The sequence below is a fragment of the Megalops cyprinoides genome, chromosome 14 (genome assembly GCF_013368585.1).
Source record: "Megalops cyprinoides isolate fMegCyp1 chromosome 14, fMegCyp1.pri, whole genome shotgun sequence".
Classification (NCBI taxonomy): domain Eukaryota; kingdom Metazoa; phylum Chordata; class Actinopteri; order Elopiformes; family Megalopidae; genus Megalops; species Megalops cyprinoides.
The window spans coordinates 6,627,879-6,644,082 of NC_050596.1; the positions used below are offsets into that span (position 1 = coordinate 6,627,879).

The following is a 16,204-nucleotide window of genomic DNA, read 5'->3' on the forward strand; positions in this document are numbered from 1 at the left end:
GGTGCTTAGGTTCAGGGCTTTTGAGGGCTGACCCTGAGTCAGCACCTCTCCAGGGATTAGGACTTTAGCACATTAGGTTCTTTCATACTGCTATCATCAGTGAGAGAAGGTGGACTGTTTTTGCTGTAAGGATTGTTTTTCTTGTTTTAATTGTTACAAGGGTTTATTGAGATGAAGCTGGAAAGGTCTGCATGACTATGGGTAGGCTTTTTTTTTTCCTTCCCAAAAATGTCACTTTAATAATTCAGGCTAAACATATGGATCTTGCAGAAGTCTGAAAAGGATTTATTTGAGTATGGAAGTAGGTCTTTTATCGTCTGAATTCAGCCACATCTGCCACTGCTAACTGTGGAAATCGCACCTCTTTTTTCCCCTGCAGCAGCCGTAGCGGTCCTTAGCCCTGTCATGCTGGACAGCTGCGTCTCAGGGGAGCTGGGGATGGTTGGTGCTCGGATTTGAAAGGAACTAGGAAAAGCAGCTTGCTGATGGAAGTGGTGTAGGTGGACCAGTAGGGGGCGCTCCTCCCCTCTGCTGCAGCAATGGGGGCAGTGTGCTGTAGAAGGTGCCGCTTGTTGGACGTGACTTTAAACTGAGGTGGAGAGGCGACAGTTGACATTGAACATCCTGTGGCACTTACTGAATAAGTGTTAACCCCACTGTTCTGGTCAAGTTTTCCAAACAGTTTCTACCTCGGCTACATAATCATCCCTCTTTATCAGATGGCGGCGCGTACGGACGCAGCGGCTCAAGGCTCTCTCCACAATTTCGTTGCACCTCCACCGTGCAATGACAATAAAGTCTATTCTTCATTTTTCATCTGATGCTGTAAAGGTTTAAAAATATATATTTTAAATTGTGAAAGCTGATTCTTATCCTTTTCATGAGAAACCATATAATAATTCACCTTGCCTTGTCTGTAAAGGGGAATCACCACAAAGCGTTTGCAGAGGCGTTCAGTAGCACATTGTGGCAGTAGCTCTGATACTGTGATATATGGAAATAGTTAACACACTTATTGTGTTGCCTGCATAAAAGCCATGAGATGTAATCTGTAGTCGTGTTTTTTTCAATGTCTCCATTCTTCCTCAGACAGAGGTTTCAAACAGAGTGGCTTAGAGACCATTTTCTGAGCTCTGTAATGCAGGTCCCTCTGTGGAGAGAGCTGGACAAGGGGAAGGTCTTTCAGAAAGGCATTTTCTGAGAAGCCGGCCTAATTCGCACCTACTGTCAGTGTGGTTGTCAGGGAAATGATTTAGATTGCACTGACCTTCCTGAAAGAGCTATGGCAAGTTTAACTGAGATCATGACCCCACGTCTGGCCCCCATTGTAGTGATCAGAGTTCTGTAGTCGGTTGGAGGTTGCACGAGCAAATTGCATTCGATTGCTTTGGCACAGAGTAATGTGTTTGCAAGCTTCGTGGGGAGATGAGGTTCCTGATAACACGCTCTTACATTAGCATGGAGAACAAGCTCTGACTGCACCAACCTTGGAGAAGAAGGTGGTCAGAAATGTAATGGAAAAATGTATGAAGCAGTAGAGCTCTCAGAAGCGTCTGCTCTGCCCGTCTCTTAAAGTGGTTTTCTAAATGAACACCATGTTGATGTGCTCTACTTGACTTTGTGTCCTCTTTTCATCATGCTTATTGTATTCACCTGCCAATCTTGGGGAGTCACATGTTAAGGTGCTGTTTCAGTTTACCAGCATGCATTAAAAAAACCTCTCTCTCTTTCTGTCTCTCTCTCTCAAAACACAGGCCCTGAACCTGGCCTACAGCAGCATATTTGGCTTCTACCGGAACTTTGTGGGCCCGCCCCACATCAAGGCCATGTGCAGGCTGCTGGGATACCAGGGCATCGCCGTGGTGATGGAGGAGCTGCTGAAGGTGGTCAAAAGCCTGGTGAGTGCCAGAGGGCTCGCTGTCACTCCGGAAGGGATGACCGCGCGCGCTGCTGTCCACCGGTGACCTGTCCAAGTGGCAAGAGCTGACGTGTTTACCCTGGAGCACATTGAAGAGAGAGGACTCACTGAGTACTATGCTTGGCAAAATACCAACCCTCAGTAAACCTGAAAATACACTGTGTTGTTTAATGCTCACTTAGATTGCTGTAGATAGATGTCACACCACTTCTGCGTGTTCACATGCGAGGAAACAAACATGACAGAATGTGCTCTGGAGTGAGGCGGCGCCGTTATTGCGAATAAGCAGTGGTGTGAGAGCAAGCTGCCAACGCAGCCTCGTGTGGTATTGTCTTAGGAGCCTTTGTGGGCTGGGCGCTGTAGTGGGAGCTGCAGGATATTACCCAGTTTCACATGGCTCTGAAGATGAAGAGCCGAGCATTCCGTTCTGCTCGAAATACCGGCGGATCAGAACACTCTGATGGGAGTTTCTGCCGCGCCGGGAATTCCCCTGGAACCTGTTTGTGCTCTGGTTATCTCTGCCCGCGGTCTCAGGAGCAATACCAGGCCCCGACACTCTTGAGTTTACACTAGACATTTTCATGCAGGGTGTGTGACTCAGGGCTGCCATTCTGTGCTAATATGACTCTCCTCAGCTCTGCATGGCTAAAGGTCAAAACATGAATATTGCCAAGCCTGTAAATCCAAAATATCAATGACCACAAAGCCATTTGCTCAGTAAATGCTTAAAATGTATGTAAAAATACTAGATTCAGTTGAATATTACCAGTGGAGGAGACGCATTTAAGAAAAACTGACACTCAAGACAGCAAAAAGAAACTGCAGGGTGGTGGTTACATGTAGGCAAAGTATTTAGCTAAAGGAGCGTAAGGAAAATCATGAACTATTATTGATGCTTTGCAGCTCACTCGTCCCCTGTGAGAACAGACAGTGCTCGTTAAGAAATAGAGGAGCAGGGTACAGATTTAAGATGGTGTTCTGTGGGAGAACTGCTGTTCAGTCTGGAGTTAGAGACACTCACTGCAGCTGAATGCAGAGTTGAATTGGCTCTTCGGGGCTGCTGGGTTCTCTCGCGCAGTCAAGGAGACCTGGTTCATTTATTCCATTTATTTTCAAAGCGTTTGGAGAAGTCTGAGTTAGGTCCGTCAGTGGCAGGAAAGGTCTGGGCTTCCTTGATTTCTTCTGCATTCTTCAAGAATGTCAATTTGAACTTGTAATCATTTAAGTAACTTAAAGGTTATTTTTTAAATGTTGATATTCATTTTGTTGCCCTCATCAGCTTTGTAAACATTGACATGAAATGATTTGAAAGGGGTAAGGGGTAAGGTTTTATGGATTGGAGAGTTGTATGAGTATTCGTTGTTTTTTTTTATTGTGTTTGCACCACGTAGTACTCTGTCCCCAAAGGATCATATTTTGCCTCTATGATTATAGTTGACAGAGCTGGATTGGATGTGATGTCTGAGAATGTGTACTAATCTGTGTAGGTTGCAATTCAGTGGAATATTGAAATAACCACTAATGATGATCGTTGAGGGCTGGAATTGCTGTAATTATAAAACCTTTGGATGAAGCGAAGAGTGGAGAGTCATTATTTGGGGGTGTAAAGGTTTGTTAGTTTTGATGCTCTCAGTTCCTACAGGGCCTTTTACTGTGACGAGTCAGTCTTTTAATTAGAGTTCATTTGAAATTGGATTATGGCAGCAGTCATCTTGAAAGGGAAAAACACAGGCAGAACAGACAGGACAGAAGTCTGCGTAAAAATGACGCAGCAGTTGCATAATCTGTTTTGACTCCTGTTATCATCCCTCCTGTGCTGTCAAACTGATGTTTGCACAGAGAACGGAAAAAATAATGCGAAAAAAAAACATTTTGAAACCATGTCGCTTTTGTGGAGGCAGAGTGAGGGGCGTTTGACCTCTGACCCTGCTGAAACGGTTGGCCTCTGTCCCTGCTGGAATGGATCCAGGGGAGTGTAAAACCTCCATAAATACACTGATAATGGCTCAGGACTTGTAGCCCTGGATACACAGGGCATGATGAAACCTCATGCAGGATGGAATTGTTCATGTATAGTGGGCAGACCTGCCACATCTCTTCCTATTGGCATGCCAGGGAAAGAATGAGGATTGCTCTCGGTAATGCGCTTAGATGTTGCCTGAGGCACCTGGAGGGGCTTAGCTTGTCCTCCATTAGATTGCACACATCAGATGTGCTGAAACAGAAATTCTTTTTGTCCTGAAGCAAAGATTACTGGATTACAGCAACACAATGAGGGCACACAGCCGTTCCTCCCCTCACACCGGTGTAAACTACGATCTAGTCTGACTGAGCCAGGCCTGTTCCTCACTGTGGTAGATCTATTCCGAGTGAACCGTGCCTGTTCATTACTGTGGTAGATGTACTCCGAGTGAACCGTGCCTGTTCATTACTGTGGTAGATGTACTCCGAGTGAACCGTGCCTGTTCATTACTGTAGCAGATCTACTCCGAGTGAACCGTGCCCATTCCATTACTGTAGCAGATCTACTCCGAGTGAACCGTGCCCATTCCATTACTGTGGTAGATCTCCTGTAACTGAACCTTGCCTCTCCCCTCCCTTACAGCTCCAGGGCACCATCATGCAGTACGTTAAGACCCTGATGGAGGTGATGCCCAAGATCTGCCGCCTGCCTCGCCACGAGTACGGCTCCCCAGGTTAGTGTAGGGAAGCGGCGCTGAACAGGTATCCAGCGTGCGCGTTCCGTGAACAAACGCCGTGGAGGAGGGAGAGACCTGTGTCACTATTGTGGGGTGAGGGTACGCTAGCAACATTCCACCTTGCCTCAGTTGCCCCCTGTCCCTCACTGTTCCCGAAGGCCGTGCGCACGCAGCTTGAGTTCAGCACAGAGCGGGCTTGTCACACGTGCGTGCGTTGTCACGTAAAGACCGTGAAGCGGCGACTTCATTTGTCAGTGTATTGGAAAGTACATTAATGTCTGAGCAGCGCAATTGGACGTCCATACATATGTATAACAAAAGAGCAATCTCCTGTGAGGCCCAGCAAATCCCTTTATCTGGAATGGTCCTCAGGCATTGAGGAAGGGAATTTAATTTTTCAGACTTGCTTGAAGGTCCTTTGTTTGTATAAGCCTGGTTTTCCCGTAATGTCCTTATTTGATTAGCAGAAGCTCTCTGCAGGCTGTGCACACATTTCAGGGTAAAACCGTTACCTGCTCAGGGTCCGTTACCTGAGCCAGCACAGCCCTGAGCTGGCCAGGTGTGCCTTCTCTGTAATGATTTTAATTGTGCATTGCTAAATTGCATCTCTCCCTGTGGTAATACAGCATTTTCACACCCAGCCTGCCCCTGTTTCACAAGTGAAATTGTTAAATGTTCAGAGCGCTTGCTCATCAATACTTTTATTACCCTCATCCTGTGGTTATTGCGTGTCTGTCTCCGTCTGTCTCTGTCTGACTTGTTTGCCTCCCAGCCTCTCTTCCCGTCTTTCTCTTACTGTCTGTCTGTTGGTCCGGCTGTCTGTTTGCAGCAGCGGGGGGGGGGGGGGGGGGGAGGCACAGTTATGACTGTTTACCACCAGAGTTTGACAGTGGAGCCAAGGCGGTGAGAGGACACAAGCCTTTTGTTTTGAATCTGCAGGATGTATCATCTTTGTTGTTTTTGCTGTGGTTCCTTCCAGCGTAGCTGTCCCTGTGACACTTGTTTAGTGTGGATAAGCCTGAGGTTATACAGCTGGGCATGGGAGGGAGTGCAGAACGCAGGGTCCTGTTTCTGCCTGTGTCCAAATACCCCAGACACCCCCCCCCCCGCCTTCTGTGTCTGGCCCTCTTTAGCTGCCACTTTTCAGAGGTGAAGATGTTTTCTGAGTCTCTGTCTTCCTCTCGAGGCGTTTTTGTTCTGACAGTTGTTAAGAGTTGTCAGTGAAAGTGTTGATGTCCTGGCACTGCTGAAATGCGGTTGCCCGCGAGACGCTGTCGAGGGGGGCGACCGGTGAAATGGATTTTGGCAGGTTAAGGAGACGGGGTCGTGCGGGGACCTGGGATGTGTTGAGAGGGGTGCCCGCGCAGCAGACAGCAAAGGCGACCGGTGCCGTTTGAGATTTCAGTCCGTGCCGGGACGGCTCCTGTGGATTGCGACACTTGGTAGAACCAGAGCTGCCATTACAGATGCCCTTCTGGCTTAACTCATCGCTCATCTCATCCACGCCACAGTCGTGAGCTCAGTCTAATTAAGAATGGAGGAGCTTAATGAGGTGGCCAGCTTACCCAGAGAGTGTACGGACAGGTGTCAGTGCTTTATTGGGCTTCATTCTGGCAGCCTGCTCATGAGCATGGGAAGTGACCCGTATGCCTGCGGTCACACCAGGCCTCTCAGCTCTGACTTCCTCCTCCTCATGGAGACTGAGGCCTTGGGGATCCCTGTGCTGTTGTGTCCTCTGTACAAGTTAGAGATGTTTGGTTTCCCCCTGGCTGTGTGAGTGTCTGTGTGAGTGTGTGTGTGTGTGTGTGTGTGTGTGTGTGTGTGTGTGTGTGTGTGTGTGTGTATGTGTGCGTATGTGTGTGGTTGAGTGTTTATGTGTTTATGTGTGTGTGGTTGTGTGTGGTTGTGTGTGGTTGTGTGTGGTTGTGTGTGTGTGTGTGTGTGTGTGTGTGTGTGTGTCTGTGTGTGTGTGCGCGCGCCTGTGTGTGTGTCTGTGTCGTCTGTGTCTGTGTCTGTGTCGTCTGTGTGTGTGTGTGTGTGTGTGTGTGTGTGTGTGTGTGTGTGTGTGTGTGTGTGTTTGTGTGTGTGTTTGTGTGTTTGTGTATGTGCGTGTGTGTGTTTGTGCGTGTGTGTGTGCCCGTGTGTATGTGTGTATGTTATTTCAGTTCATGGCTGCTGTTATTCAATGAACTGCAGCGGGCTTACACCCTCCCTCCCTCCCCCTCTCTGCGGTCGTCCACAGGTATCCTGGAGTTCTTCCACCACCAGCTCAAGGACATTGTGGAGTACGCTGAGCTCAAAACGGTGTGTTTCCAGAACCTGCGGGAGGTGGGGAACGCTCTGCTTTTCTGCCTGCTGAGTGAGCAGAGCCTGGTACGTACCCTGCACACCCCCACACCCCCAAAACACAGCTGCTCTCACACTGTCTTTACCCTCCGGGAACTGCTCCTCTCATACTGTTCTTTACCCCTCCACCTGGCATACCATGCTATACTCTGCTCTGGTCTGGTCTGTGTAAAAGGTGTCTGCACCTAAAGTCTAGAATTTAATGTTTTACCTTTATTTAGATTACATTTACATTTTAATTCTTGCAAACTCAATATTTGAGGGCTCTCACAGCAGAAAAACCTACATTTCCTCACAGTTTTTTCATGCTGTGACGTTGGTGTAATGCACATTGCCTCTGTGATATGCCAGTGATGCATGGATGCTTGATGTATAGCTCAATGCAATCAGTAAGCTTTCCTCTGACCTTTAAAGCATCTGTAGGTGGGTGTTACAAAGCATTTACAGCTACGGTACATCTGCTTATTTATCGGAGTGTTCTTATGTTTTCAGTTTTGGGTTTGGTTTTTAGTAGTCCTCCTTTCTTCCCTCCTCCAGTCCCCAGAATGCAGTGGGTGACATCAGTCAATCATTCAATCACATTTTACTTGATGTTAGAGTTGGGACCGATCCAATCCAATATCGGTATCGGGTGCCGATACTGACATAATTCACTCATCGGATATCGGACGGCCATTACCGATCCACGTACCGATCCAGATTCCATAGTCTGATGTTTTTATGAATTATAATTATGTAGCATAATAATGCAATTTTAAGCCCACAGCCAAAATCTTGTAGCACATTAATTAGTATGTAAACAGTTCTTCAAAGATATCCAGTAGTCCGTGTATTTTTTTTTTTTTTTGTCTCCCAGAATTCTATGAGTTAGATGTACAGGCGGAGCGCTGGACCATTAGTCTGCAACTGATTGAGCTAGTAACGTTAACAGTTGGCTATCAACTCAACATGTCCTTAGTTTGGAGATATTTTAGTCCAGAAACACAGAAAAGCAAGACAGAAAATTGTAAGGCGTGTAAAGCCAACATTCCGAGAGGCGTATAATAGGCTACTAGGGCTGTACCCGACTCAGAATTTTGTCAGTCCAATCGGATTTGGCTGTTCAATATGAAGATTCAACCATTTGTTCCTTTTTTCATATAGACTATCTGGGAATCAGAAAATCCATTTGCATGAGTTTCAGTGATGATTTCGACCACATTAACATAGTCAAATGCAACAGAGTCGTGGGAACATATTTTTGAGCATTTAACCCTTTCGCACGTACGGTCACACCGTGTGATTAGTCATTTAGCACATATGCTAAAACCAGTGCAATTAGAAAACTAGATTGGAAAAATTCTAGCTAAGTTTAGCTTTGAGGAAACAGCGATTTAACATGACGTGCAAAATACAGCAAATGCTAACTGAAAACTATGAGAAGCTTAATAACGCTAATGAAAACATAACGAACCATGCATCCTAACACGTACGCTAGTGCTACATAGTAAAAAAAAAAAAAAGTTACATACGAAAGGGTTAAACTACAGTTAAAAATAATTTGCTTTGGATTTAATGCATTTTGGTATATTTTTGGCTCTTATAATAAGAAGTGCTGTGTGGATTACTACAGCCTCACGTAACCTTACACATAATAGCACCAACAACAATAATAAAGATAATAATAATATTCAAGAAAAAAGAATTCTGGTATCGGTATCTGTATCGGTATTGGCAGATATACAAATTCAGGTATCGGAATCGGATCGCAACTGAAGAAAAGTGGATCGGTGCATCTCTACTTGATATAGTGCATTTTAACAATCAAAATTGTCTCATAGTGCTGAACATGGTGCATTCTCCAGACCACAGGACCCAGGGCCAGTTAGAGGAAAAAAATGGGAGATTACTCCCTGACCCTAGGAAAAGATGGTCAATGGACAATTGCAGAATAATATGAAAAGGTGTCAGTTCATTGCATCAGTTCCAGTGTGGTTAACATGGGATGGCCTGTTGGCCTTGGGGACACTCCGTCTGACAGTAGACAGTGCAGCAGTGGTCCAGACAGCCTCGGTACATTCAGGAGTTGAGATTAGATAAAATGCATTTATAATCATGCAGTTAGCAACCTTCATGGGCCCCATTACACACAGTAAGTAAATTGCAAAAATCTTCCTTGCCATCAGTGACCCTGAAAAGACATTCCCTTATTTCCTTCGAGAGTCTGAAGGCAACGAGGGGGCCCACTGCTGTTATCTGATAGGGCCACACTAGCCCTGCCCACATTTCTGGTCTTGCGCGGCCATCCCACAGAAAAAACGCCGATTTCTCCCATTCGCCGTGCCGTCTCTGGAATTTGCGACGTGAAGGCTTTCTCTCAAGCAGACGTTCGCGAGATGAGGCCGAAGGATCTTCGCGCTCCTGTCTTCCCACCCGAGCCTCACCTTCTTGTTGGCAAGGACACCGCTTTTGTTTTTGTCGTTCATTCCTCCTGGCCTAATCTGTTGTCATGGAAACACAGCGGCGTGCGGCTTTGTCCGTTTTTATAGCCCAGTCCGCCGAGCCGCTTCCCGTTTCTTCCCCTTCTTTCCTTTGTTTTTCCGATAAGAGTGCCTTAGGGCCGTCTGAATCCGTCCACATTTTGCCTTTGAACATTGTGTTCCTTCGCATTATTATATGGAACACTTTATGTCTTGAGCTTACTGTTCAGCGTATGACCGATAATGGGCTTTCAGTGCTTTGGAACGGAACATGCTATAATCTAGCTTAACAGCAAAACATACAAACGGGGAAGAGTAAGAGTGCTAACCGAAGCTCACTCCATCTGTTATTTGGGGGGAAGGACAAGTGGTGGTTGCAAACAAGATTAGTAGGGTAAACAAACAGGGTTCGACGTGAAGTGGATTCCTGGAAGCTACATTACATTATTGTCATTTAGCAGACGCTGTCTCCCAGAGTGACTTACACAGGTCATAGTTTTATTCATTTATACAGTTGGATGTTTATAGAGGCAATTGCGGGTTAAGTACCTTTCCTAAGGGGACAACAGCAGTGCCCTAGAGGTGAACTGAACCAGCAACCTTTTCGGTTACGAGCCCTGCTCCTTATCACTATGCCACACTGCTGCCGCTTGACTAGACGTAGTTTTGGTTGAGAGGGAAGGACAGGATGTGACAGGTGACTCTCCATTGCCTAACGTGAGATGTTACGGGGTTTGGCTGAGGTTGAGTCACAGAGGCACAGCGGTAAAGCTGTAGAACGGGATGCACTGGTGCGATGCTATCAGAGTGCTAATCGAGAGGCAGAGGTATCCGCCATGCTAATGCAGTGTCCTGCTATCGGAGGCGCACCTGCACAAAAGGGTGCGCTCGCTACATCCATTACTGTGCCCAGCTGAACTTCTAACTCCGAATGGCTGCATGCCAAGTCCTCAGAGTGAGCCGTTTGATTGCGAGCGTTGATTTTAATGGGATCTTTAAGCCACAAAGTGCATTAGTCAAGCGCAAAATGTTCCTAATGGATCACTTCATTATCTGCGTATCACCATGAAAAGCAAATACTGGGTGTTGGGGGGTGTGGAGGGGGACCAGCTGGCCCATTGATTGCATGTTTTTACTGTTGTAAAGGTCAGCACAGCTATTACCTGTATATCTACTCTGTATGTTGTTCTTAACCAATTTAGTAAGGCTGAAATTTTAGCAAAAATGTTTCTCTGCAGGTGGACTTTGTGATCTTTTTGTTGGAAATGGTTCGTATTTTTTAGGCCAGAGAAAAAGCAGTCAGGAAACACAGTGACTGACACACACACACACACACACACCGAACACTATGTTTGTCTCTGCCTACGCAGTCAAAAGTTGCTTCCGTGGAACAAATACCAGAAACCTTCTGTCATACAGGTCTCTTTCTTTGGCTTGAGTTTGTATGGCAGTCTGACAGCACTGAGGTTACTTCTACCAGCTTTGTGGTCAGGGAGAAAGTGCTTGAAAAAACAAACAAGTAAACGTGTTTTTCAACTGTGTTATAAAAGCCAAGCTGAAGTGAAGTGCTTGCCGTGGAACCGGTCATGTCCTTCAGCAGTAAACACAAATGGGTACAAGTGAGGTCACACCAAGATCAACTGTGGGCTTTATCCCAGTGGGTTGCATTGCTTTAGTGGGGAAATAACCAGTTGTGTTGTGTTTGAATGTGCCCTATGTCTCTTTACACAGATTTATAGCACCTAAGAAAGGGGTTGTGAGGGTACAGCAAGATCCTTCCCTCCAAAAAATACATTTCAGGATGAGAACACCTGTGACAAGCAGCAGTTCTGCCCAGCGCCATATTTAAAGAGCTTCGTCTGCCCTTGAATGGGCTGGCTGGAACGATCAGGGTGCCCTGTTGGAATTTTCGCAGTAAAGTCTGTTTTGGGCAGAAAATGCCATGAAAGGCAGGCCCCGCTCCATCAGCTAATCCCCTCTGACACCTTGCTGTCTCTCCCCGAGCTGTGAGCACTGAGAAGAGGAGGAGGCACATCTCTTAAGACAGAATTAAATGAAGAAAAGAAAGGCAGGGAGATGTAGGAATTGTCTGTGTCGTGGCTGGTTGGCTTTCTCCTTTAACCTGAGAGAGAATGGGCTTTCAGCTAGCTGACCGAGGACATGGTCAGGTTCGGCCCCGCCGCGGCTCAGAGAGGCAGAGCTTCCTCTCCGCTTGGCGGTGTGGCGGTTTTAGCGCCTCCAGAAAATGACCTGAAAGCACTGTGATTGAAAAGGCTGAAGAACTCGAGCGCAGATTGAAGGAGAGAACAGCAGAACTGAGCCAGGGTCATTCGGTCTCACATCAACCTTGCACAGCTTGCAAACACATGAAGTTTAGGAGCGCTATTCAAAGTAGTCTTTTCAGATATAATTGTCAAATTGAACTACAAATAGAGCCCCTGCCTTGGCTTTTCTTTTTATGCTTTGTTGTCTTATAATCCCAATGTTTTGGGATATAATGCACAGAAGACGGCAGACGTTTTGTGGCTGCTACAATGGGCATGAAGTGCTCTTGTATATCAAAATACAGGAGAATGTCCTTCCATAATATGTAATTATGGAAGGACATCCTCCTGAAATGAGAGAAAATATTTTTGGACATTTTCAATTTCAGGAAAATCATATGTATCTGAATATTCAAAATCTTAAAATCTGACGCTTTCATGTTTTAAAACTAATGGTGTGTAGCTCTAGTAGTATGTGCCGAAATTTAATTTTCCATATGAGAACTGGAATTTCACATTCCCGAATTGAAAGGGAAGCTTTGGACTGGACAAGAACTAATAAAACAATTAACAAAACACCTTCAGCTGTGCTAATTCCACTGAGGTACTGTAACAAGCTGTAAGTCTTAACTGCCAGTCAGTCATCTAATCAAGGAAAAATGACCTCAAATGTGGAGGAAGATTGCATCTGTGCACAGATACTTTGGTAGGGGTGTGGCATGTGTATGTGACTCAACAGAAAAATGACAGCCCCATCATTCATGGTTGTGAAATGTTATTAACAAAGAAGGTTATTTTGGGTGTGACTTGTAACAGCATTCTGGAGGGCAAGGACTGCTCTTCTAACCTGGTTCACTGATCATGTGATAAAGACACATGATAATCTGACCAGTACAGCTGTTGGTAGAAGGTCAGGTTCCTTGTGGATGTTTAGAATGAGTGATCCTCTCTCACACCTATGCTTTTCGTGTGACCCTCAGGGAAGTGAAGGGACTGCCAGGGATCTTTTTGATCAAATTGTACCTTCCAGAAAACTCAGCCATGAGACTGTTTTGATCACAGTAGGGAAGTAAACCAATTGGCATCTTACACTTGATTTGTTTTTGCAACGGCCTGAAAGGTGATAATGGTGAGGCTGTTAAAGCCCTCTGCCGTTGTCATGGTGTCACACAGCAGGGGACAAGTGAAATAACTGCAGTGGAAGGGGATCCGTCTGATTACGGACTGGGACTGAACCGCGGCTTTGATGGTTCCCTTTGTGGCATATCAGTGCCATCTTCTGTCAGTGTACCACACCGCAGCTCCCAGCCTTTTTCAGTGGCTCCCAGATCTATTTGTGTATTATTGAACAAAAACGCCATTCATTGGAAGAAATGCAAGGGCATAAAATGTTTCCTCTACATATAAATGCAACTGCCTCCTGTAAAAATGAGGATGAGGAGAAAGATTCAAACGCCCTGGCATGCTACCTCCTTCACAGAAGTGTGCTTTTGCGATGGCAACCTGTTGATACCTGACTCTAAAAGATGACCATTACACCATTTCACTAAAGAGAGCACTGTGCTCTGACGCTGAAATCACCCTCACTGAAAAAACATTGTGTCGATCTTTTATGGATGCAGTTACTGAAGTTCGTTAGATCTCTGCACCCTTGCTTTAAATTAGGCTGAAGTAACAGCGTGGTCTACTTCTACTTGTTATAAAAAGGCTTAAATAAACAGAACATATAAAACTGTAATGTTACCCAGCACATTACACTATAAAACTGTAATGTTACCCAGCACTTGATATGGTAATACACACAGCATATGTATTACCATATCATGAAAAATTGTTTCACTACAGTTTATCAAATGCTTGGATGCATTTAGAGGCCACTACATATTCTCCATCTATAAATCCCCACTTTTCAGTGATAGTTATTATAACATGAACAAGAAGGATAATTCAGGGTGATATATATGCTGGGCTTGTTATGTTGCGTGAAATAACAGGTTAACAGAGGTGTGTGCCCCCTCCCCCAGGTTCTCACACTTGCATTGTTGGATAATACATATTTTTTTATTTGGTCCAGTACTGTGACAAAAATGGCTGTTCTGTGACGGAAACAAATAACTACTTTCAGCGTTAAGGGAACCACATCTGCACATTCAACACATGACATTCAAGAACATACTTGTTTCTCTAAAATGAGTCAAAACATGAAATGAAACAGCAGTCCTAAAATGAATGATTATTGGATTGAAATTGATTGATTGATCCTAATTATTATTCATCAAGCGTCCGAGCAGTGGCAGCATTGTTCAGAGTGCTTTAAAAGAAAGTGCTTAGAAAAGGGGTTACAAGTGATTTCACCCCCACACTCCCACACTTTCCCTGGAACCTCATGTTTAGACTATCCCTGTTTCTCGTGTCTGTTCCCCACCATTCCAGTTCAAACGGCTTTGTTCAGCACTCACTCAGTGAGAGGGTTGCAGGTTTGAGTGTTGGGCGGGGCAGCGCTGTTGTGCCATTGTGCTGGGTGTACACCCTGAGTGGCGTAATGCATGTGTGTAAATGTTTAATGTGTAAAAGGTGAGCTACACCAGTCCCCCTGGATTAACCTGTACACGCACTGCCTCCACGACTCCTTACTCATTCCTGCGTGCTGATCCAGTCAGGGCCGCTCGCAAATCACCGCCACAGTCGTGTTACCGGGCCTCCTGAAAGGTGTCCGGCTTCGCAGAATGTTTGGGAATGCTCTCTCCCCCTCCCTTACCTACCCTCCAAGCCCTCGGCTCGTTCCGTTCTGACGAGCTGGAGTGCAGCGTCGGTGATAATTCATAATTGATTGTTCTGTGGAGCGAGGGCACCGTGTGAGGTGTTTTTGTTTGCCCTGGAATTGCTCCTGTCTGAGGGAGAGCGCGGAGTCAGAGGCAATCAGTGCTATCTGATTGTGATTACGCTGTGTGCTTTGTTATTTAAGCTTTTAGTTGTTGATTAATTTCATTGTGCTGTCCTATTACTGCAAACCCCCCCACCTCCATTTCTCACTACTTTTGACAAACTCATCAACCAGATGAGAAAAAGGGGTCATATAAGGTTTTGTTCCTCGTTTAAGGTGGAAATCTTACACACATCACTGCGCATATACTTGACTGATGCTCCTTCAGAGACTGTTAGTACTTTGTTCTACTACAAACACAACACAAGCATGCAACAGAATAAAAAACAGCGTTTTACATTGTGTTTGTGTTGCCTCATCGATCAGTTCTCGAGCTCCTCCCCTTTCCTGCTCTCCCGTTAGTCTCAGGAAGAAGTGTGTGACCTGCTCCATGCTGCGCCCTTCCAGAACATCCTGCCCAGGGTCCATGTCAAAGGTGAGCGTCTCTCTCCATCCTGTCTCCAGTGCCTGTCTGCGTGCCTGTGGCCCAATAAACCAACTGATCAGTCACATTCTGTATCATATAGCTTTCTTAGTAAAAGACCTGTAACAGAATGCTTCATGGATCACATTCCACAGAAACATGTCTTTTAAAATATTCTACAGTGTTGTTGACACAGTGTGCTCCTGACATGATGAGAAACCATGAAAAATAAGATAATGTAGGAAAAAGTGGAAAGCTTCTGTTTTGCCCCCTAGTGGTAAACAAAGATAACATAGTTTGCTTTTTAAATTTCATCTGCGTGGAGTGTTACTAAATGAACTTCAGAGGAAACATGTTGCAACAGATGCACCTGGTTGGCAGCATTGGCAAGCAGTTGAAGGAGAGAAACAGACGTCTGTAATTCGTACAACAGAAATAGGACCAGTGACGGAAAACCATGCTGATTACAGAATAAAATGGTAGTAATAGTGGACCAGACCAGTCTTATGGTAGAGACGCGTGTGAGAAATGTGGTGGTAACCTCATCTATGATGCACTGTAATGAGTGCATGAGTTAAATCAGTCACTCTCTTTCTTTTTCCCATCCTTTTCTCTTTCCCTCTCTTCTCACCCTTTCTTACTCTATCTCTCACCCTCTCCTGCCCTGTCTCTCATTCCCTCTCTTCCTTATCCCCCTCTCTCCATTTTTCTCACTCTCACCCCCTCTCCCCCGTCCCTCCCCCCACATCTTTCTCTCCCCCTGCCTCTGTCTCTTTCCAACATTCCTTCTCTCCCTATCTCCACTTCTTTTTGTCTCTGTGCCTCTCATCTCTCTCTGTTCCTTTCCTTCCCTCCCTCTCTCTCTCTCTCTCCCTCTCCATCTCTCCCTGTCTCTGTACAGAGGGGGAGCGTCTGGACGCTAAGATGAAGCGCTTGGAGAGCAAATACACCTCCCTGCACCTCGTCCCACTGATCGAGCGTCTGGGAACCCCTCAGGTAGGCAGGACACCCGAGGACCCGTGGCCACGAAACTGCTTCTCTCCACTGATAGCATCACCACAGTTACACCAAAATATTCATCTGGCATTGAAAGATAAACTGATGAACACCCCTCCATTCATTCAAGTGCAATTTGAATAACTGCAGTTTGAATTCCTTCCTCCTCCCTTCT

The 16,204-nt window shown here is 45.7% G+C and overlaps 1 protein-coding gene across 1 annotated transcript in view; it reads left to right on the forward strand.

The window, feature by feature from the left end:
* The window catches only part of LOC118789592 (cytoplasmic FMR1-interacting protein 1 homolog), a 61,475-nt gene that overhangs the window by 42,592 nt on the left and 2,679 nt on the right, over window positions 1-16,204 (forward strand). The window contains exons 24-28 of the mRNA XM_036546075.1: window positions 1,755-1,898; window positions 4,524-4,614; window positions 6,860-6,990; window positions 14,973-15,045; window positions 15,935-16,029. Coding sequence (XP_036401968.1) covers window positions 1,755-1,898; window positions 4,524-4,614; window positions 6,860-6,990; window positions 14,973-15,045; window positions 15,935-16,029 — 534 coding nt within the window. The remainder of the gene's footprint in view (window positions 1-1,754; window positions 1,899-4,523; window positions 4,615-6,859; window positions 6,991-14,972; window positions 15,046-15,934; window positions 16,030-16,204) is intronic.